At 38.3% G+C, this 24087-nt stretch overlaps 2 protein-coding genes across 7 annotated transcripts in view; one reads left to right on the forward strand and one right to left on the reverse strand.

Moving 5' to 3' along the window:
• The first annotated feature begins 99 nt into the window (after window positions 1–99).
• Window positions 100–6628, forward strand: bambia (BMP and activin membrane-bound inhibitor (Xenopus laevis) homolog a). Its single transcript, XM_077735741.1, has 3 exons — window positions 100–649; window positions 3476–3754; window positions 5039–6628. The coding sequence occupies exons 1-3, from the start codon at window positions 574–576 to the stop codon at window positions 5455–5457; spliced, it is 774 nt and encodes a 257-aa protein (XP_077591867.1). The 5' UTR covers window positions 100–573; the 3' UTR covers window positions 5458–6628.
• Window positions 4812–24087, reverse strand: part of jcada (junctional cadherin 5 associated a) — a 97899-nt gene continuing 78623 nt past the window's right edge. For 4 of the 6 annotated variants that reach the window (XM_077735735.1, XM_077735739.1, XM_077735740.1 and 1 more), the window contains 6 exons: window positions 22594–22659; window positions 19166–19289; window positions 17179–17214; window positions 8606–8797; window positions 5358–5462; window positions 4812–5199 (listed from right to left, as the gene is read on the reverse strand). The gene's annotated coding sequence lies outside the window, so the exon portion shown is untranslated. Of the gene's footprint in view, window positions 5200–5357; window positions 5463–8605; window positions 8798–11962; window positions 13272–16761; window positions 17050–17178; window positions 17215–19165; window positions 19290–22593; window positions 22660–24087 lie in introns of those variants that run through there. The other 2 variants (XM_077735736.1, XM_077735738.1) reach the window with 2 other exon arrangements.

The following is a 24087-nucleotide window of genomic DNA, read 5'->3' on the forward strand; positions in this document are numbered from 1 at the left end:
AAAGCAAGCCCACCGGATAAAGGATTGCCACAAACCTTCCTGATAGAATAACCAATCAGCACGAAGGGGCGTAACTCTTGCGGACCACAGCTATTTCTTCTGTTATATCTCGCCTACTTCAGGGCTTGATCTTACTGTCTGACTAAACGGGATAGACCGTCATTTTCATCAGATTCCTCTTCCAGGATCCCTAAAATGTTCCTCCAACATATTCGGCAACAGCGAAAGAAAGACTAAAACCACGGACCATCGGTTTAAAGTTCATAATTTGAAACCTTCCTCAACAGGATTATACCTTTTCCTATTTTTCCTCTTTGGACTTAAAGTATACTCAGTGTTTTGAGTTGCTGGTAATGTGGTGACTTTTTTCTTTCCTGAGAGGAAGCCAACGCTTTTTTTGTACTTCTTACGGAACTACGATCTTACTCTTATGAGTAGAAATGACTTGTTTTCTCCATAGCTCCACGTAAAAAGTGTTATTTCCACCTCCCAAGTCCAGATCTTGGCTCAGGAGACCAAAGTGCTGCAAGTTGTGCACACCGGAGCGCGTGTAGCGCATCAACTTCGGCGTCAATGGATCGTCACTTCAGTTTAATTTCGATTTGGCTCCAACTGGAACTTTGCGCCATGGCTGTTCTTCTCACTAAAGGTATTACTATATATTTTCCTCACTGCCACGTTTTTCCTAAGCGCATCCGATTATAAAAGAAAACAGAAATCCCTCACTAAACTAGATGCTTCCACGTTTACCTGTGACAACACCCCCTGGAATCCAATAAGTAATATAAAACAACATCAGTAGACTTTTTTCCCTCAATCTCCCAATCTCCCTATGTTTTTTTTCGGATTAAAATCACTTTTTCCAATTCAGGGTAGTGTTTAAAACGAATGTTTCCATGTGCCTACATTTATAATACCATATAACAACTTTTGCCATGTGAAATCATTCTGCATCAGCTTTTTGTTGTATGTTTTTCCAAGGATTCCTTTATTATAACCCAGTTTTAAAACTCACATCTCATTTCTAGTGTTCGCGGGGGGTGCTGGAGCCTATCCCAGCTGACCTCCAGCCAGAGGCTGGAGACACCCTTAATTGATGGCCAGCCAATCACAGGGCTCAAGGCGACAGACAACCATTATCGCCATACTAATACCTAGGGGCAATTTAGAGTGTCCAATCAGCCTACCATGCATGTCTATGGAATGTGGGAGGAACCCAGAGTACCTGGAGAAAACCCACACAGGCCTAGGGAGAACATGCAAACAGGTAGGATGGACCTGGATTTGAACCCAGGTCTCCCGCTGTGAGGCCGACGCGCTTACCATTCATCCGCCGGGCTGCCAGTTTTAAAGCTGCCATTCTTATATAAAGTAAACTGGGCCAAAAAGCTTCCGTGCACAAGCCGACCCCCCCTCCTCTTGGAGCCCCTTTCAGCCCACAAAGGGGCCTCTCCTTTCTAATGAAATATTCTCCAAATGACCTGCCCGGGCCCTGCTGCTCCAATCATTCCTAGGAAAAACACTGATCTAATGAATGTGCTCCTGCACTGAAATGCATTGCGTTCATAGAGGAGAGAAATTGGCTGTAAGATACACTACTGTTATTTTTTCTTTTTTGAGATGCAACCTAATAACTATCAAAAATTATGTTTAAAATGTGTCCATGTAGCACTAGGGGTAAGGAACCTATGGCTCAGGAGCCACATGCGGCTCTTTTGTAGAGTACATCTGGCTCTTTGCTGCTCTGTGAGCTAAAATATGGAAATTGCCGGTGACAAAACTGAGATACTACATATAGATCTGCTTTAAACTTCATTTTTTTCGCTTAGACTCTTCTGGAATGCATAATCTTATTTGATTGGCAATAGCTTAAGAATCTTTTAAAAAATATTCATTTTTTTCCATGTTAAAAGTGGTAAAATTACAAAAAAAATCTAAATTGCACTCGTTTACATGTATGTATTTTGACTTTTAAATTCATGGTATGGCTTACAAGGAAAAATATGAATTGTTTGTGGCTCTCTTCGTCAAAAAGCTTCCCTACACCAAATATTACAGTTAAAAATAGTTTCTAGTTTAAGAAAAAACAGCATCTAACTATATAAAAGTCCAATTCTACATCAATACAGAAATACTATTTTCTGATATTGTCTTGTATATTAGTTTTCTGTGAAAAATGATGAGATAAAATGATATAATATCAATTCCATGGTCAAATAATTCTTTTATTTTTAAGCTATACCTTCCAAGCATTTTGACAGCCATATTGCAAGTATACATAGTTTGTGAATGTGCATTTTAAAAGAACAGAGGACATAGATGAACTAATGACCGGGTCTGGTTTAGAAGCAGCAGGCAGTCGTAATGATAAGGTAGCTGCTGCATACTCTTATGTTGGGACCTCACTGTGTCACCCCCCCTTTTCTTCCCCAGTAAGGAAGCCACAAGTGAAGCCCGCTTGCGTGCAAATGGGAAAAAGGGAGCCTCTCCGCCGCCGCCACCCCGAAACCCCCCCACTCCTCCTTTTATGAGTTTCCATTTGACTTGAAAGAAATTGACTTTAGTGAACAAACCACTAATTATACACGGTACAATCTAGTTCCTGTTTCGAAAAATGGCACACGAAGCTTAATTGATTCAGAAATGTCATATAAGGGTTACAATAACATATGTAGAGTTCTATGAGAGTACTGTTACCCTATTTTTTTATGTTCAGGCAATTATTTTTAAGAAAATCTTATGTCAAACAATAGAATGACACAAAAAATTGATAAACTCAATCACCTGTGTCAAAGTGGCGGTTCGGGGGCCAAATCTGGTCCGCTGCAACATTTTGTGTGGCCCAGGAAAGTAAACCATGAGTGCCGATTTTCTGTTTTAGGATGACATTAAAATGAAGAATATAGATGTATATTAAATTTCCTGATTTCACCCCTTTTAAATCAATAATAGTAATTTTTAATCATTTTTTTCTGTTTTTAGTTCAAAAATAATTTTGTAAAATATAAAAATATATTTAAAAAAAGCTAAAATAAACATTGTTTTAGATCTATAAAAAAAACTGCATATTCGGGTCTTTTAATCCGGTTCTTTTAATCAATTTATTTAAAGAAAAAATCTAAATATCATATCTAAAATGGTCCGGCCCACACCATGTACTAAAAACTCAGGAAAAATGAATTAAAGATTAGAATTATTGATTTAAAAGGGTGTAAAATCAGTCAATGCAATATACATCTATACTCTTCATTTTAATTTGATCCTAAAACAGAAAGTCAGCACTCATTATTTACTTTCCCGGGCCACACAAAATGATGCGGCGGGCCAGATTTGGCCCCCGGGCCGCCACTTTAACACCAATGTCTTAGAGGTTCTTTAAACAGCAAATTGATCAACAACCTTTCCACGTGAAGCTAAAAACCTGTTCTTTTAAAAGCCTTAACTAACCCTCATCTCAAATTTCTACCACCACCAGGAGAAATAAGATGTTACTGTGATGCACCTCACTGTGTGGCCACGGGATACATGTGCAAGTCTGAGCTAAACGCCTGCTTCACCAAGGTGTTGGACCCACTAAGCTCCAACTCTCCCCTCACACACGGGTGTTTAGACCCCATCGCTAACGCTGGCGACGTCTGTAACAACCAGAGGGTCTCAGACACCCGCGCTGGTGCCACTACTCTGGACTGTTGCCACGACGACATGTGTAACTACAGAGGCCTGCACGACTTGGCACACGCCAGGGACTCCACAGGTAAGAGGAATTGAAGCACTTACTGTTAGAAAATGTTTCTTTTGCATTTCAGGGTCAATTAAGCATAAAAAGACTTCTAAACAAATTAAAAGGTGATCCTTCTTGGAGAATTTTACGATTCCCTCCTAGTAAATATTCATTTTTTTCCCCCTGCTGCCTTCCTGTCCCTAAAGCATTAAGTGGAGCTGCAGAGCTGTTTAAACACTTTTTTTGTTAATGGTGTTTTTGCAGTCTTACGTATTTTGCTACTGCACAGTTTTTATACTTTGACTGTAATAGGCTAGACTCGGGAACATGGGGAATTGCCCATTTACCACAGTTTATGCTCTTGTTGTGAATTTCCCACTTGGGAGAACTGGATATGCCCTGGGTCTGCATATAGGTTTTTTTCCCTACAATACCCTCTTTGGGAAAGAACATATTTTTATGCAGTCTAATGTGTAGCTTTGGCTCATTGATGGAACAATGAAACCCTGTTTTCTTCATTTTTTTTTTTTTTGCTTTATGGGTGATGAACATGTAGGCTGTGAGGAGTGTTTTAATTCTAAAATAGTTCTTTCATTCATTTTTCCTACCACTTATCCTCACAAGGGTTACTAGGGTGGTGAAGCCTATTGCAGCCAATTGACAATCTCAAAACAAATGTAAACATATTATGTATAATGTATTTTTACACTTTATACAATTATTTTTGAACTAAAAACTGAAAAAAATGATTAAAAAATGACAATTGTTGATTTAAAAGGGGGAAATCAGGAAATGTAATATACATCTATACTATTAATTTTAATTTGATCCTAAAACAGAAAGTCGGCACTCATGATTTACTTTCTCGGGCCGCACAAAATCATGCAGCGGGCCAGATTAGGCCCCCGGGCCGCCACTTTGACACCATTGGTCTATAATAATCAAGTTCATAGGGGGGAAAGCTATAAATTGGCTGAAAGAGACATTCAACTAAAAGGGAAAGTACTTAAGCATGCAAATTATAAATTTTGTAAACTTGTGATAGTGGAGAAAATAATGTTGCAATGCAAAAATGACACAAGCGCAGTCATTTTGTGATGTCAGTTATGTCCGCCTTTATTGAGGTGTATGGGAACATGGATATTACTGATGTTACATTAAGAGGAAGCAAGCTGGAATAGAGGCATTTGATTGGCTACAAAATTCAGTTTTTTCTTAAGCAAGATGATTTCTACTAGGATAAACATAATAAAGCTTTTGTCTCAAGTATCATGATTTTACACAATCTCAACATCTTAATTTTCACTCTTTCTGCAGATCACGGTCGCTACCAGCAAGACGGCAGCAACAGAAACCTGGTCACGCGGGTTCAAGACCTAGCCTCGGCCAAGGAGGTGTGGTTCCGAGCTGCAGTGATCGCTGTTCCCATCGCAGGTGGTCTCATACTGGTCCTGCTCATCATGTTGGCATTGCGTATGCTGCGGAGCGAGAACAAACGGTTGCAGGATCAGCGGCAACAAATGCTGTCGCGACTTCATTACAGTTTCCATGGCCATCATACTAAGAAAGGTCATGTGGCAAAACTGGACTTGGAGTGCATGGTGCCTGTTACGGGGCACGAAAACTGTTGTCTCACCTGTGATAAGATGAGACAGACGGACCTCAGCAATGATAAGATACTATCCCTTGTACATTGGGGGATGTACAGTGGACATGGGAAGCTGGAGTTTGTATGACTTTCCTGAATAGGAGAAAAGAAAATCAAGTGTTGAAGACTTTTTCGGGGTTTTTTTTTACTCTGGAAAAAAAAACATACCCATATTTGTCTCACTTTTTGGACTGTTGGGTCTGTGATTTCATTTATTTTTACTAGTGGCAAAAAATACGAGACTGATCTCATGCCGTGTGGTTTTTGCTAGAGGAGCACTTTACTTGAAAAAAAAAAATGAAAAGGCTAACCAGCAAGGAGCTGTGTTTAAAAAAACCAAGAGGGCGGATTCGAAGATCCCTGGACTTGTAACACTAAGCGCTGGAAATGATTCTACATCAATCCGAGTTTTTTGCACATTTGTATAGAAGTTGTTGCTGAAAAAAATACATTTTTACACTGACACCAGGGCAGGGTACAAAGACTTGTTGAGGAGTTCAAAGTATAGATGTACACACTCCTTTGTGTACATTTTTATTGTAAAGATTTTGAATATATATATTTTGTCTGATTCAAACTGCCCCAGTGTGTCTTTGTTTTTGATAAATGCCGACATTAGTCGGTGTGACCCGACTATAAGCTTGATTGAGCGTGAAAGATTTCATTAATGGTGACTTTTTATTTATTTGACTTATTGGATTTTTTTTTTTTATCATAGCAAATCCCTTATGGCTTAAATGGTTATTTTTTTTTTTTTTGTTATGGGAGAAGTTACACGTGCCGTTTTGGTCATTTTTTGGATTGCTATGATGTGCGTAAAGCAGGATGCAAAAGTGCCTGGTGGGATAATGTGCGTGTGGGAGTGAAGTTTTGAACAGTAGGGCCTTGTTTTGTGGTTGAGCTGCTTCTCTTCAGAGGTCAAGTTTTTTTTCCGTTCTGCACTTCTTATACTTACCTGGTTTTCTGGTGTTTGCAGACATATGATAGCTTCTGTCTCAAAGCCAGACAGCGCTGTCTATAACTTCTATTTTCTGGCAAAGTTTTCCTTCATCATACACGCAAGATACTGTACGCAGTATGCACTTACTTGCCTCCAAAACTTTTTTTTCTCCTTTAAAAGAAACTACAGTCAACCATTCCTCCCAATATGACACATATGCATTATGAACAATGTCCATAATGCATTAATCTCTTATTTCTGTTAATGTATCATACTATACAGAATAATTTAATAAAAGAAAAAGACTGAAAATACCTTACAGATTTGTCAGTCATTTAATGTTGAGCTACATTTACTGATTTTATTTTTAATGTAGGGAGAACTGACTTCTATTTCTTTCCATTAGGACAGGAAAACTCTTATTAGCAGTCAACCACTTAACGGCAGCTTGCATTAGTGAGGGCTCAGCGTATAGTCGGGGGGGCGGCATCCCCCAGGACTATTACACATGTAATCATAACAATGTCCTCTACTCGGCTTGCCTAATGTGACTGCTGTTTGCTTTAGCCCCAGTCCACTTTGCCGGCTCTACCTTTTAGGTGTCGGGTGGCAGTGAGACGAGACGGTGAGTGTCTACCTTAAGCTGGGCGTGTGTTTACATGACAACAACTGGTTAAAACAACTTTTGTTTCTTCATTTGTGTTTGAAAAGTTTCACAGACATGCGGTAAGATATGACTATGTAGACTTAAAAAGAAGCTTAAGTCAATTCCGGTTTGAAATTGTATGTTTGTATGTGTGGGAAGGGGGCGTTTCTAAGCAAACATGGTTTTAACATTTTTAAGCCATTGAAGAAAGAATGAGTACTTTACCTGAAGCTGATTTTGTCCCTATTATTCAAATTTTTGGGGTGGATTTTCTAGATCATATGTGTCAAAGTGGTGGCTCGCAGGCCAAATTTGGCCCGCTGCGTCATCTTGTGTGGCCGAGGAAAGTAAATCATGTATGCCAAATTTCTGTTTTAGGATCAAATTCAAATGAAGAGTATAGATGTATATTAAATTTGCTGATTTTTTTCCCCCTTTTAAATCAACAATTGCTATATTTTAAACCATATTTTCTTTGTTTTTAGTTCAAAAATCTTTTAGTAAAAATCTAAAAATATATTTAAAAAAAAAGCTAAAATAACCATTGTTTTAGATCTATAAAAAAACTCATTATTCAGGGCTTTTAATCCAAATATTTTAATCAATTTAACCCGAGACTACACCCATGTTCTAAATTGTCCACCTTTTTTTCCGTACATTGTTCCTAGATACACGCATTGATTGCACACACGCCTCTCAGCGACTTCCATCACTCAGTTAAGTCGTGACAATTGCCAAGGCCAGCAGCCACGGCAAGGTCATTAGTGTTGGCCATTTACTGCAACACTAGGCAGTCAAGCTGTTTGTATTCAAATGCAAATTTAATGAGGTATCTGACCGGCTGCGTTCTAAAAAGGAACCTCACTTTGTTTAGAAGCGACTCCACTACAAGCAGTTTACTGCTTGTGTACTGAACTTAACTCCAAACTGAGCAATCCAATTGCTAAAAATTAGTGGGATTTTTGAGAGAATATTTTTTTAAACTTATTTGACCATAGACGGTTGAATGTTGTGTATTTATTATTTTCTTTTGTATAGTACTACTTGTCCTTCTAGGGAACAAAAGGGACTTTTTCTTTTCAAATTTGCATGACAGCTACATTTAATCTCGCTCTACTTAAAAAAGAAATACAGTAAAAGTGGTTATACTCTAAATATTTAGCTAATTCGCTTCCTTCCAATAGATAAAAGTAGAGCTTCTTCAATGCATGTTCTCATTCACTCCATCTTATTTATCTAAAACATTTACCCTAAATTCTGTTAACAGTGAGACCTTTTTCCCTTTAGTTGTTTCTATATGTTTGTAGTCAACATGTTCCAATAATGACAAAGGAGAGTGTAATCTAATTGTGGCGTAGTGGTTAACTCACATGTCTCTCGTCTGGGTGGCCTGGGTTCAAATCCCGATTGGGACATTTTTTCCTTAAGTTGTTTCTGTGTACTTGTAGTCAAGAAGTTCAAATAACGACCAAGAAAGTGTAATCAAATTGTGGCGCAGAGGTTAACTCACTGGACTCCCGTGTGGGAGACCTGGGTTCAAATCCCGGTTGGGACATTTTTTCCCTAAGTTGTTTCTGTGTACTTGTAGTCAAAAAGTTCAAATAACGACAAAGAAAGTGTAACCAAGTTGTGGCGCAGAGGTTAACTCACCGGACTCCCGTGCGGGAGACCTGGGATCGAATCCCGGTTCGGACACATTTTCCCTTAATTCTTTCTGTGGACTTCTTAGAAAGACACTCAATTGAATACTGAAGAAAGTGTAGCCACTTGGTTGGCGCAGAGGTTAGTTCACTGGACTCCCGTGTGGGAGACCTGGGTTCGATTCCCGCTGCCGTCGTTTGGCTGAAAATAATTGGAAAGAAGAATTGGTCAATGGAATAAGAAGAAAAAAAAAAGAAAAACTTTTTAATTTATATTAAACACTTAGTCATACTTTTCAGCAAAAGGTTAAATTCCGAACTGCCTTCGGCAGTTCGGAAGACAGTTGAAGGACCTGTGTGTGCGAAAGGCGTTCTCGGGTCGGCCTTCGGCCGACCCTCGACCGCTTGCTTGGTCAGTCAACCGCCGACACCGGGGATCGATCCAACACCTCTCCGTGCAAAGGCGAGTGTGCAACCCACTACACCAACTCGTGCCCCACTTATACATGGGTGTTGAAACGTTTTATCCCTGGAAATGGGGTGAAACACTTAGTCATTTTTTGGATAAAATGCTTCATCCACCACTGAATACTTACTTATACACTTAAACACTTAGGCATTTTAACTTATTCTTTTAACTGAATAATATTTGGAAAATCTTTGCCGGCACTTGGATTCGAACCAAGGATCACACAGTTGAGAGACTGATGACTTAACCATTGAGCCACCAACCTCTGACAACTTTTGGTAGTACTTGTACTTTTACCTCTTTCATTTACCAGAATAATATTGGGAAAATGTTTGCATGCACTGGGATTTGAAGCCAGGACCACTGAGGTGAAAGACTGATGACTTAACCACTGAGCCACCACCCACTAAGAATATTTGGTAGTACTTATACTTTTACCTCTTTCATTCACCCGAATAATAGTGGGAAAATCTTTGCAAGCACTGGGATTTGAACTTAAGACCAAATAGGTGAAATACTGATAACTTATCCACTGGCCCACTACTCTACAGAATTAGGGAGTAGTATTTGTTGTTTTGTCTCTTTTCACTCCCAGATCATACTTAGTACTAAAATGGTTCATCCACCAGTCTGTCTAAAGTTGGCAGCCACTGGGAATTGAACCCCGCCTATCCACACGGTAGCCAGGTGAGTTAACCACTATACTATGGTGGCCACAGCCAGAAACAGACACTCATTCACACTCATACTCCTACCGAGGGGCAATTTAGAGTGTCCAATCAGCCTACCATACCTGTCTTTGGAAGAAAACCAGAGCACCCAGCAAAAACCCACAAAGGCCACGGGAGAACATGTAAACTCTACACATTTGGACTGAGCTGGATTTGAACCCTAAAGGATACTATGATTAGAAGGTTTTAATGTATTTGGATGTTGAGTGTGGTTTCAGTTAAAAATATTGTGATTCATTGCCACGTGCATTTTTTTTACATCTTCTTACTTACTAATTTTTCATCTAAAGAGGTCAGAGGTTTGTGGCAGATCCGATTTCCAAAAGCAGGGATGACGACAGCTAAGTATTTACGAGCCCCGGTTATCTCCTGCCGTGCAACTCTGGTAAATTTGTCCAAAAGAATCCAATAGACAAAAATAGTAATGGCCTGACTATGTTACCACATACTTAATAGGCCCTTCTTCATTTAGTGTTTATTCTGGCATTTTGAGTAAAGCCATATAACTTATTAACATATTTTGTAGTAGAAGAATCATTACTTTATAATGCCAATGGAGTTTGTATGTGGTAAAACTACTACGCTGCTCCCTGACAAAATAAATAGATCTATTTGTTTATGTTTAAGCTCTTACTTAGTGACACAGCAACCATATGTTCAGCATACTGCTTGGGGGCATGTAAAAATCACATGTAGGGAATGTTGGGTAATTACTCTTTAGCTGCTACAGTTTACGACATTTCCTTGGGAATGTTTTGGGGAAAATGTCCCAATAGTCTTGAGAAATTAGACAGAGTAGTAAATAAATAGTTTCTAGTGATATAAAACTACTAAAGTAGAGCGCATGGAAAATAAACATGAATCTAACAGTTATGTTTTATTGGGGGAAACTGATTTTATATGTCAAATCTACGTTTCTCTGGCTGACTACAAAGAAAAAGACAGACAAGAGCATCATTCAACTCTCTGTCAGGACAAGCTTAACTCCTTTCGAGAACTACCGGATGCATATTATGGCGATCCAAAACATAACACACCTCAAATATGACATCATGCAAACAAGTTACTACCACTCACTGTATTCCAGCAATTGAAATATTGTACAAGCACACATTTTATGGCCTCAATTTAAATGATTGCAAAACTATGTCTATACTTTTGACTACCGTATTTTTCGGACTATAAATTGCACCTGAGTATGAGTTGCAGCAGCCAAAGAAAACACAGTGAAGGGGGAAAAAAATACACATTATTCACACTGGAGCAAAAGATGCAATTTTGGGAGGGCATTTTTAAAATAAATAAAAAACCAAGAACAAACATAAGTTAATGTAACAATAAGAAAATTGTGACCTAAAACCTTCATCTCTTAACAACATGTTTTTTGCAATGAATACAGCCTAAAAAATAAAATGCTGTCAATCATCAGAGAAAAATAAACAAATTGAATTTGAGTAGAATATTAGTCACAAGTCAAGCTATAAAAAAAATGTGCGACTTATAGTCCAGAAAATACTGTAGTTGTGTAAATGTTTTGAAAATAAATGCATTCCTTTAAGCAGTACAGATTGTGAATAAATATACGGTCTAATACACTATCAAAGTGGCGGCCCGGGGGCCAAATCTGGCCCGTCAAATCATTTTGTATGGCCCGCAAAAGTAAATCATGAGTGCCGACTTTCTGTTTTAGGATCAAATTCAAATGAAGAGTAAAGATGTATATTAAATTTCCTGATTTTACCCCTTTTAAATCAATAATTGTCATTTTTAATCATTTTTTTCCTGTTTTTAGTTCAAAAATCATTTTTAGTAAACTTTCTGTTTTAGGAATAAATTAAAATGAAGAGTATAGATATGTATTAAATTCCCTGATTTTCTCCTTTTTAAATCAATAATTGTAATTTTTAATCAATTTTTCTGTGTTTTTAGTTCAAAAATCATTTTATTAAATCTAAAAATATATTTTAAAAAAATCTAAAATAAACATTGTTTTAGATCTATTCAAAAAATGAATCTTCAGGGATTTTAATACAGTTCTTTTAATCCATTTATAAAAACAAAATCTAAATATATCTTAAATGGTCCGGCCCACATGGAACCAAGTTGACGTTAAAGCGGCCCGCGAACCAACCCGAGTCTGACACCCTTGGTCTAATGTCACTCTAATCCATCTATTTCTAGAAAAGCAGGTTAATAAATTAACCCTGGATTAATTTCCAACCATATTAACATGTACAAAAAAACCACTGTCAAATTAACTCAATGAGGGGAAGATTATATCTGATTGTGACTGAATAATAGACCCATCGTATTAAAACGTTCTTCAAACAAATCCCTGGAGAATCTCTTCTCCTGCCCTAAAGAGTTAGGAAGTTGACTTCCAGACATAAATATGTTAAGGCAAAGACTAGTCTCAGCGGATTTGAGTTCAAATAAAAACAAACTGAGTGCTTCCCCTCTCTGCACATTGCAATGGCCTTGCTGAACTGGAAATGGCAACATGGGCTTAACAAACAATGCATGCACTGTTTGACAGGGCAAATGAGTTAGTAAAGGATGCAAAAGCATTAGCTCATCTCTTACTTGGGTGGTAGATATAAAAAAAAAGGCAGAAAAAGGATGGGACAATTACATGGAGGATAATGAGGAGACCTTGCAGACAACAAGGGGGCTTCCAGCCAAACATAACTTGCTGATGATATTAATTGAATAATAATGATTTAGCAGCCTCATTGAGCTCTTTTAGAAAAAAATGGCGTCTGAAATCTGAGGGAATGACATCCAAGAATTGACTGCTTGTTATTCATCATTCAGTGGAAACATGCTTTACTGCTGGGGTCAAGGTCCCATGCATAAGGTCGCAGGCTTTCTGAGAAGAGGCATTATTGTTCAAAGATGTTACAGCAAACATTATTTCTAATCGGGACAGTCAGGGAACAAAATGACCCATCACATCTTAATTAGAACCCTAAATTCAAGCCATAAAAGGATATTTAAAGTCCTTTATAGTTTTATGATAAGACCTCCACTACACTTTGTTACGTATGCTCTCTTAAGGCTTATTTAATCTGAAGGTAACCAAAATGGCACTTAATTTGCATCCCTAGATAGTATAAATGGGTAAACAACACATCAGGTTTGTGGCTTTTTGTGAGCTTGGAGTAGTAAATGTTTTGGATTCAATTTGCTATTTTTCTTTTTTGTCAAAGTGGGGCTATGGTGACCAGTCAGACCACATTTTTCCTGTTTCCCCACAATCCTGTTGTTGAAGAGAGATCTTTGTGATAACTCCACTCAACTCTACTCATTTGAGTCCCTTGTGTACATGAAAATGCTTTTACTGTGGCCCCTACTTAGCTTCTCAACCCATCACTTTTCTACACTCGTCAATGGCAAACTGAAACTTTTGTAACCCAGACCTGCTCATTTCAGGAGCCAAGAACATCCTGTGTGGTTAAGACAGCCATGGACTTCATCTGTAGAGCATTAGAAGGAGAAGCAAATTAGGGCTGTCTCCTCAACATAGGGCAGACCTCTGCTGTCTGCAGTTGTGACTACTGAGTCTATGCTAAAAGAAAATGCACTTACATTCATTCCTCCCTTGACCAACAATGACATAAATACTCTATTTTAAACATTTTTTCTTCTGCCGAGTGATGAAAACTTTGCGCCTATACAAGCCGTCTTAAGTACTTTATATAATTGACGGTATACCTTTTCACACAGGTTTATCACAACACTGCAGGAAATTGTTTTTGTTGACTAAACCTACCGTATTTGCCGGACTATAAGTCGCAGCTGAGTATAAGTCACACGGTCTATAGAATGCACAACAAAAGAGGAAAAAAATATAAACTGCACTGGAGTATAAATTTATATATAACAAAATATGTTAAAGTTATGAAATAAAAATAGGGAACAACAGACAAGATACTCACCTGTTGATATAACATGTTATGCAAAATCTGTTAATTAGGACCTAAAAAAAAAAACACAACATAAGTTGTTGACAGTCAGAATGAGTGGCAGGCCCATCCAAACGAAGACAAAAATGTGCGACTTATAGTCCAGGAAATACGGTATGTTGATTTTTAGTTGTCATTAGTTGAACACAATCTAATATAATGTTCAAGCAGTCTCAAAAACAAGTTAAAACACTACAAAACCTAACCTATGAACAGAAAATAAGTATTTATACATTACATTGTCATATAATGGTTGGTTACGCCATGTGATGATGTAAACTTACCATGGGGCTGTTAAATGGTTTTCAAAACAAACACACATACAAAATGTTTTTTATGAAGCCTCTTCTATTACCGCCACTGTGGAAAAGTATCCCAATTATTTCAAAATGTCAGTGAATGGTATACCCGGTACTCTTAAGGGGGCCGGATGGTGTGAAGGCAATGTTCAGAAGGGGGTTGACTGAGAGGGTGACGCTTGGTGTGGCAGTCTAGGATAGACAGACATAATTTGGACCAGAGGTGGAACCTGAGAGCCCTGCGGTCTGACAGGAAGCACTGGCTTAACTCTGTTCCATTTAAATGACAGGAGGCCCACATAGCATACCCTGGCATGGCCCAAATGGGACCTAACTCCCAGCTAATGCGCCCCCCAGTGATATTTTGCTATTATATTTGGATTCGATCAACCCCAGATAAATTTGTTTCATTCTTGTTGATGGGCATATAGCAGTACTGAAAGTACTGAATGGTCCCTTTGCGCTTGGGTGACCCCCAAGAAAGGTATAACTGGGGGTGTCAATAGAGGTTTGGCTCCAGTTTTGGTTGTTGCTTAGCTACCATTGGAAAGTCGGATGTAGTCTGTTGTTTGGCAACATTATGTGGGAGTGAAATTTCGCCTTCCAAAGTCTGCATTGGTCTTGTGGTTGTGTAGTGGATACTTGGGTGCTGTTTTAGGGGTATATGCACTCAATTCTGTTATCCATTTGAGCAAAAGTACTATTGTTTTGCATTAAAATTTAAAGTTAAAGGAAGTTTTTTTTTTTAATTATGTAAAACTATGGTAATAAATGAGCCTATATAAAGACCTGGACAAATTAGTATCACTATTGTGCATGGTTGGTTTGTTAAAAAAAAAAAAAACCTGCAATGGATCATACTTAAAAAAAAAAAAATGACCTGGACCGGTAAAAACTTTTTGTTTACTTTGTTTGTTTCCTCTGATCACAACGAATCATTCATGTTCGTGTTATAACTCAATTAAAAGCACATTGTCTCAAAGTTGTGTGTTTGCTTTGGCTGCACGATGGGAGGAAAAGTTCAACTGATGAAAGCTCATGTCTTCTTTTGGTGTTATAATGAGGGCCATGTTTGCGCAGGCAAATTACTAATGTGCGTATAGGGGTGTGTGAGGGGGTGTGTTGCAGGGGGGCATTGCATGGGACATTGCAGCGGCCATATAAAGTTGAGAACAGGAACCAGATGAGGTGCTATTAACACAGACAGGCTGACAAACCAGCTTCCCTTTGCGTTTCTTAGGATAGAGGAGGTGCTATGTGGTCTAACCACAGACCCAAAACAACTCTCTTGAAGGCCTTAATTGAGATCCGATCTCCCCAATGAGGATCACATTCATTGAAATGAGGAATCCATTAGATTGTGATGGGAGAATACTACTAAAGTAGTATCCCAAAGCCAATGGTGTTTCCCTTCATTGGAGCCAACTACACAAACGCCAGTCAATTGCCAAAATGAAACATTACATTCATGACCACATTCTGGATCAATTTCCATTTTTTTCTTCTCGCCGTTCCCATGACCTCGTTACGGGAGGTTGTTGCATTCTCTGAATGGCGCGGCAGTTCCACAAAGAGAGGAGCAAGAGTGTTGTACAAAGTGCTTGGCTGGCTGCACCAATAGTGAACGTCTCTGCACAGTTAGATTCCAATTCATTAGATTTGAGATGCCGGTATGAATTCAGTCAGGATATGATGACTGGGCTGACCTGCCGCTCAGATCTTCTGATACATAATCGGGCAAAGTTGTTTGCTGATTTAAGATCTAATGGCTGGTGGGTCGACAGAAAAAATGGACTCTCAAAGGATAGAGGACTTACAGTCATACGCTAAGTTTACAAATGAAGTGGCTGAAAGTGGTGAATGTGGACATTGACTTTGAAGCTTGTTTTTGTATTTTTTTTGCCGTGTTGTTGATTAGGCCCCCACATATTTGTCGACTCTGTCTCGTTCTGCTCCAGTAACAAAGTAATTGACAGGGGCCTGCTGAGTGCTCAGCTAATGAAACTCATTCCCCTGCATGTCTGTCTCCACGGTAGCATTACCCCGACAAATCTACCACCCGCCTCAACGTATTGGCCGGACCATACTAGACTGCCAAAAATGTATTCCTACTATTCTGCGACTCTAAATAAAATTGCATATACAGTCAAGGAATTTGTTGAGGCATTATAAGATGGAATAAAAGGCTATGTCACTAATCTCATTCCTTCATTAATTTTCTGAACATTAAATGTCACTTTTGGTGCACTTTTTTTGTCTACAATTTGTACAGCTCTTTACCGTAAGCCAAGGGTGTCAGTGGGCCGCTTAAACGTCAACTCGATTTCATGTGGGCTGGATCATTTATTTACCAGATATTATATTTAGATTTTGTTTTTATAAATGGATTAAACGAGCTGGATTAAAGGCCCTGAATATTCAGTTTTTTTATATATCTAAAACAATGTTTATTATATTTACATATGATTTTTATATTTTACAAAATGATTTTTGAGCTAAAAACACAGAAAAAATGGATTAAAAAATTACAATTATTGATTTAAAAGGGGGAAAATCAGGAACTTTAATATACATCTATACTCTTAAATTTTAATTTGATCCTAAAACAGAAAGTCGGCACTCATGATTTACTTTCTCGGGCCGCACACAATGATGTGGTGGGCCAAAATTGGCCCCCGGGCCGCCACTTTGACACAGTGCCGTAAGCAATTTGACAGTGTCATCTTTAGAGTGAGTTGCTTTTGAACATTATGTAAAGTTAGAATGATAAAATATGCTGAAAAACATTCTAAACTATATACCATACAAATATTTAAATGAAATAGAACAAATCCTGCTTGTCTTAGTCTTGCTAAGGTAGAGAGAGGAAGGAAGAGATGCCCAATGGGAGAGCTCACTCATTACGATATCATGTTACCGCCTGAAGCACCTCGGCACTTACAGTTAGTTAACATTACAATCCTTCTCCTTTCCCCTTCTTTTCTTCTGCACTGCATGGGACATGCCCACAAATATTCAAAGTAAAAAAATGATGGGAAACAGATTCTTAGGTTTTTAAGGGTATGTTCTTTTTTTCTTTTGCACGGCATGATGATTCAACATCACAGTCGGAGACTGACCTGTTCATTTCCTTGTAACTCATCAAAGATGGGCACCTGAGAAAGAACAGACACAAGAAGGAGATGCAGATGGTTACAGTTTGCTGCAGGGTAGGACAACCATAGGAAAGCTGACATGTTTGTTTCTTCTGACCAAATGATAAAAGCCAATGTTTTCCAGACATGCCATGGAAAATGGTTGGTCAAAAAAAATGCAGGAAAAGTCAAAATCAAAAGCTCCACCTTATTTTTAAAGTAACACACATCATATTTAGTGTTTACCCACCCTAAAAAAAACATCAACCTAACCCTAATATAACTTCAAGATTTAAAAGATTTTTGACATATAGTTAAAAATGGCTTCAATGTAAATCAAAAGCAATGACTCCAAGAAAGCATCATATTTAAGGCTTCATATAAACAATTTGGAGCCAGAGGTGCTGAAAATGCAACAACTTTATGACTCGCAAATTTGCCACACACACTGAGAAGGCGTGGGATTTTTATAGTGTGTTGATCTGTGCATTTATTTGGTATTAGTGTGAATTCCATTCCTCTCCTCTCATTTCTTACCACAGACTCTAACACTCAAGTGTAATTACATTTAAGTTTATGAGGTACTCTGACAACCATGATTTGATGACATAAATATTATATATTATAAATGAGTCTCCTTATCGGAAAAATATACAGTTACATACAAACACCCACACCCACACACATTGTTTGTCTCTCTGCATGCCCTACATTTGACTGGCGACCAGTCTAAGGCGTAGTCTGCCTTTCGTTCAAAGTAATTTGGGATAGGCTCTGGCAACCATCCAACTTTTATGAGGATGTGCTGTACGGATGATGAATGAATTAACAATGGACACTAGGCGGAGAACACCCTGAATTGGTGGCCAACCAATCGCAGAGCAGCGTATATGTGCATATATATATACATATGTCAGCTGCCCTGTCATTTGTTCTGCTTCTATTTCTTCAACCCTCTCATCTGCCTTCCTACTCATTCTCCCCAAGCTACATCCCAATGCAGCTATATGGCACTAAAGATAGATTCTTTATATCCAAAGAGAGAGAATTAAAGCCCATCTTAACTATTATATGTAGCACATAAGTTAGTTTATAACCAATAGTTTATATTCTTACACTCATGTTATGGATAATAATAGTAGTAATTCACTTTTCTTCTATATGACTCATTCATTTACAGTTAACGCTCGGAGCTTTCGGAAAATGAAAATCAGTCATCCCCCTCAAGTCATAGAGGCTGTCATTATCCAAATACTTCTTGACCTCACGGGCAATAGTCCTGGTAAAGTATGGAGACTACAGACTATGTTGACTGTCTGATTCCTCAAGCATGATAATCTGTTTTCTGGATTACCAAAACCACAGTGGCACTGCATAACGCATTAATGTCATTTCAGGGAGTGACAGATTATATAGATGCCAGTTATTCACTCCATGGAGTTGTGTAGCGACCACTGACGTGCATAATCATATAAACTATTTCTTTCCATTCTAGCCAAGTGGGATGATGTAAACCCGAGGCTCCGTACCGAAACATTATTATTTTTTAAATCAACTATAACCACCGAGGAAGAAGTTATTTGTGAAACTCGATATGTAATGCATATCTAAAAGTATATATGCATGTATATATGTGTATGGATATATAAATGAATGTATTTATGTGTATATATAAATGAATGTATTTATGTGTATATATAAATGAATGTATTTATGTGTATATATAAATGAATGTATTTATGTGTATATATAAATGAATGTATTTATGTGTATATATAAATGTATATATGCGTGTGTGTACATATATGTATATATGAGTGTGTACATATTTGTATGTGTGTGTGTACATATATGTATATATGAGTGTGTACATATTTGTATATATGTGTGTATACATATATGTATATATGGGGGGTGTACAAAGAGAAGATCAGCATCAGCTCAAATGAGAAGATAAGGAATGAATATTTACCACTGTTGTCCGGTTGACTCTTCAGAATGTGTTCTTATCGAAAGGTGAGGGATGTTTGGAGAAGGTGAGGTCCCTCAATTAGTTGAAAGTAGCTTGTCTACCAACACTCAACTGTAAGTGTTCTCTGCTGGGAAAAAATAAGAAATAGTCATGTATCTTTCATATTATTGTTTTGTGAATATGAATAGTCTTGATATGATATAATAATTGAGTTTTGAGATGACTAGATCTAATAGATCGGAACTAAGCAACATATGCAGCATTAGATCATATGAGATTGTTTAGGTAGAACATAATTGTTGAAGTTTGTGATGTTCTCATGATACTCACACTCAACTGTCATTATCTTCAAGAGGGAAAAAAAATGTTACAACCTAGCAATTGACACACAATGCACAGCATGTAATCAAAGGTACCCTGGGGCCAGAAGCGGCAAATAAATGACACATAGCCAAGGTTTGAGAGAAAACAGGAACAAAGAAACTGGACGAGACACGTCAGGGCTTATTTTGGCAGAACAGTCAGTTTCTGGTTGTTGTTAATTTTGGTTAATATTCTAGCAGTGGGAGACTGTTGTTGGCACTCCTGAAAAAGCAGGTGATGCTGAGCTGCTGTTTTGACAACAGGAGATTGGACGGAACCTTAAAAACTCTTAAAATGTTTTTTTTATTCTTTTAAGAAAACGCTCCAGCTAATTATTGTGCCGAGGTTTAACAAACTTACTTGAATGGACAATGTACCTTTTTAGTTTTTACATTAAAACCATCACTGTTGTTGTTTGTCACTACACCATGTTTAGAAAAGATTTTTGGTTTTAAAACAAGTGACTCATCAGCTCACATATACACTTTGAAAAACTCATTCCGAAACCCTCAGGTAGTCTAAACACATAAGCGGCATGTTGCGTGCTCTCAGAGTGTTTGGTCTTAAAAAAAAAAAACACAGGAAACGCCCCTTGCTTTGAAGCAGTTTGCCTTCCAGCGCTTCTCCTGCTCTGACTTTAGTGTTACTGTTTCCTATATGCATCCACTTAGAGGCTCACTATTAGAATGCTCATATTTTTTTTAAGGCTGTGAGCATCCTACAATTTGTCTTTGTTCTTCAAAAAAACGCACTGAAAAAGGAGAGAAAAAAACTATGTTGTACATCTTCATACAATAACAATTGAGCTACTCATCTCTGTTCCATTAATAGAAATCACTGTGATGCCTAGAAAAATAACTAAGTGTATAAAAGTGGATTAGTTTTGTACAGTCCAGAGTCACTTGCCAGGTCTTGAGTCAGTTTGAAGGGTAGAAATCACCATTCTACTTCTATGAAGACTTCAATTCCTTAATTATTCTCCAATCTCCTTAAAAAAGCGACCTCCTTTTAACACGACTATAAAATGCAATAATAATTCCAAATGTAAATATTGTGTGTCATATAATAAGTCTATAATTGTGTAGTGTTGAAATGTAGTAATAACAGATTATCACTAGAGCTGGAATTGAGATAACCCATTCTAGACCATAAGTGTTTTATATTCTTTATAGTCCATGTCCAGTTAGAGGACCTCCAATCCAACCAAGGGGGCAAATGCAATCCAGGCTTTATATTTCACCTTGGCATAGGAAAGCCATTCATGTTTTGACAGTTAGGCCTGCAGCCTTGAAAATGATGACCTCAGACTCACCTCTTTGCGCACGACGCTAGCCCCACTCGGTCCTGATAATGAGATCATTACCAACAGTTAATTAAAAACGATGCGTCTTCTAAAGCTTTGGCCCATATCGCATTGTGTCCGAACAATTGCGTCCCTTGTGGGTGTCCGAGGATGAAAGGGTGAGCCAAATGGAGGAGAAAGCCTATTGTCCTCCGCTTGAGAAACTGTCTTCCCTCGCTTGTTGCCGTTCAATGAATGCTTTGTTTGCGGATTGAGGTCTGGGCTGGCCCTACTGAGTTCAGATGGACAGCATAGTAGCTGGACTGGGGATTTAGTCAGGCTAGTATCCCCCAGTCTGGAACTTGGGGGATGACCAGTTAGTTATATGTCGACAAAAACATTGAAGTCACAACACTATTGAGTTTAGTGGCATAATATGCATATTTGTTCCAATTTGAATGACACAGTAATGGCTTTGCAATTGGCCAAATTATGTTTGTTAAGTGTGGATTTACAACGTTTTTGGGCAAACCTCCCCCATAAAGTCATCTGTCATGGGTCTCAAAAACTATTCCCTTTTTGGGTATATTCCTATACTGTCACAACAAGTTTTATCTGTAAAAGCTGTTCATACTAGCTCACAATAATTAATGTTAACTCAATATTTGCATTCCAAACTCCAGACACATTTTTCCCATTTATTTTCTTTTCTGTGTACTTTGCTGATTATCCGAAGAACGTTGAAAGGGCAACACGCCATGAAGATGTTTTTCTTTAAAAAATATCTCGTGGGTGCTTGCCACTGAAATGTCTAGAATATGATATGTAGGACCCTAAACGGACCCTGAAAGGACACACACTATACACATCTATTAGAGTGAGACGTTCTGAGATAGGCAGAAGCGGAGAGAAGTCACAAATAAAGTTTTTTTTTATAATTGAAACATTTTAAAAACCGTGACTAATATGGATGGCCAAACTTTGTCTACCGTTACATATTTTAACAATACTGACATTACGGTTAAGATTTTAGAAGAAAACATTTTGAAATTAACTATACTACTAATGCAGGATGCTTCAGCTTTTCCCCATAGCAAAAACATACTGGACCAACCATGAGAAAATCCATTAACACAGTAAAAGATTAGCAAAAAAAGTGTCTAAAAAAACAAAGCAACATTTAATTTTAAGAAACAAACTAAAAACGTTTTGTCAAATTACACAACCTGTTCCTAAAGTGATGGTTTCCTCCTTCAAACATTTTGTCAAAGACCTTTGTCATTCCTCACATTCTTTTTCATTACATAAACGGACTGGAAACAAAGCTTGGCGCCTTGTCGCCCCAAGCAGATCTAAAAGGTGTGTAATTATGCCTAACCGCCATTGAAAACCAAAAATCACACAACATGCATGCTCATATGCACTAGCATCTCTACAACAATACAAAGGTGTTGAAGCTTAACTGACGTTTTGTTTGTTGAAAAAAAAATCCCCATAGTGTTTTCTATTGCAAAATTTCATATCGGCAGCTAGCCAATCACAGGGCACAAGGAGACGAACAACCAATCAAGCTCACATTCATACCTAACGACAATTTAAAGTGTTAAACCAGCAAGCAAATCATGTATTTGAAATGTGGAAGGAAACCAGAGTACCCAGAGAAAACCCACACCATACATGGAAAAAACATGCATGATTTGTGGATGTGGAAAAAAATCAGTACCCATAGAAAAACCACACAAGCACAGAGAAAACATGCAAACTTTACACAGTGTGGACTGACCTGAGATCAAATCAACCATCCCAGAACTGTGAAACTGATATGTCAACCATTCTTGCACCAGACATCCTATAAAAAGAAGAAAACTTAAGATTAGGAGTAGACCCTTTTGAGGATAAGCAATTTTGAAAATGAATACATGAATTAGGAATAGACTTTTCCATGTTCCCGGACTCAAACTAACAATTTCCCATGAGAAATAACATGTTCACCTGACTAGTTTATTATCTACAGAGTATATTGTCACTATCTCCTATACAGACATAACATCACAATCTATGCCATAAACCATCCCTAAATTAAATTTAGTTATGCCCTTGCACTGAAGGGACAATTGGTCATATTCAACAAGCTTAGAGAGGAAAATGGAGATATAAAAACACATGAGAAAATATGCAGTAATAGACTTAATCAATGTCAATTTTCAATGTCTCCAAGATAGCGACTGTACAATTTGACGACACTGATGGCAAAACAGAGCTCAAGTCGGCGTGATTGATCTAGAGAGGCACAGCAGACAGCTACAGCTGGAGATCAAAGCACAGCGTCTCCTGTGCAGAAGAACAGGAGGAGGAAGGTGGGAGGGAGGTTGGAAGTACATACCGCCCCTCTTTCCACTCGTGCCAGATGTTCTCGTCTCTCAGTGTCCCATCATGCCTGATAATTGCAAAGGGCACCCTCGGCTCTCTTAGTGCCCCCTTGACATTAAAGTGCAATGCCTGGTGGGATGCTTGGTCTGGCAGAGCTTTGAATTAAATGAGCTTATTGCACACATGTACTATGTATCCATACCTATGTCTGCAATTGGTTGTCATGCCTCAAACCCAAGATAAATAAGTAGATTATTTGCCATCTTTATTGCCTAAAGTCCAGCTAGGCTTGTGTGTTAATCCACGATTATTGTACAATGAGTCACCATTTTTTTGCTAGCCCCAGGGATTGTTACGCTGACATCGTCCTTGGTCTCCATCATTATAGGCATAATGTGTCCATGAAGCCATGGGGGTTGAAATTAGTACATTTGGGGACAGATAATGACAAGGTACACAGAGTTTGCAGACATGACACTAGCTTTTAGTTAGGCAAACTGGCTCCATGTGTCTAAAGCCAGTCACACTGTCTGCGGCATTCAGCTCTCCATCACCTGATCGTCTACCCAACCACTTGGATAGCACCCCTCACTTGCATGTCTGGGTGAGTCAGGTGCCTCCTCCCATCTGTCCTCCCGGGACCAGATGCAAGATAAACGTCTGAGTGGAGCAGGTGCTGGCTGTCTGCAAATATTGGGCTCCAACTATCTCTGTCCATGAACACACATTCATTCGACCATCTGTCATCGGGAACCTTGGGCAGATATCCAGACAGACATCCTATCTCCCTCCCTTTGACCTTAACCCCAATGCACCTGTAAGTCAGATGAGACAATGAGAGATGACCATGCTATTTGTTCATTCATTGAGACTGGCCTATGTGTGTGTGTGTGTGTATATGTGTTGT

The sequence above is a fragment of the Stigmatopora nigra genome, chromosome 16 (genome assembly GCF_051989575.1).
Source record: "Stigmatopora nigra isolate UIUO_SnigA chromosome 16, RoL_Snig_1.1, whole genome shotgun sequence".
Classification (NCBI taxonomy): domain Eukaryota; kingdom Metazoa; phylum Chordata; class Actinopteri; order Syngnathiformes; family Syngnathidae; genus Stigmatopora; species Stigmatopora nigra.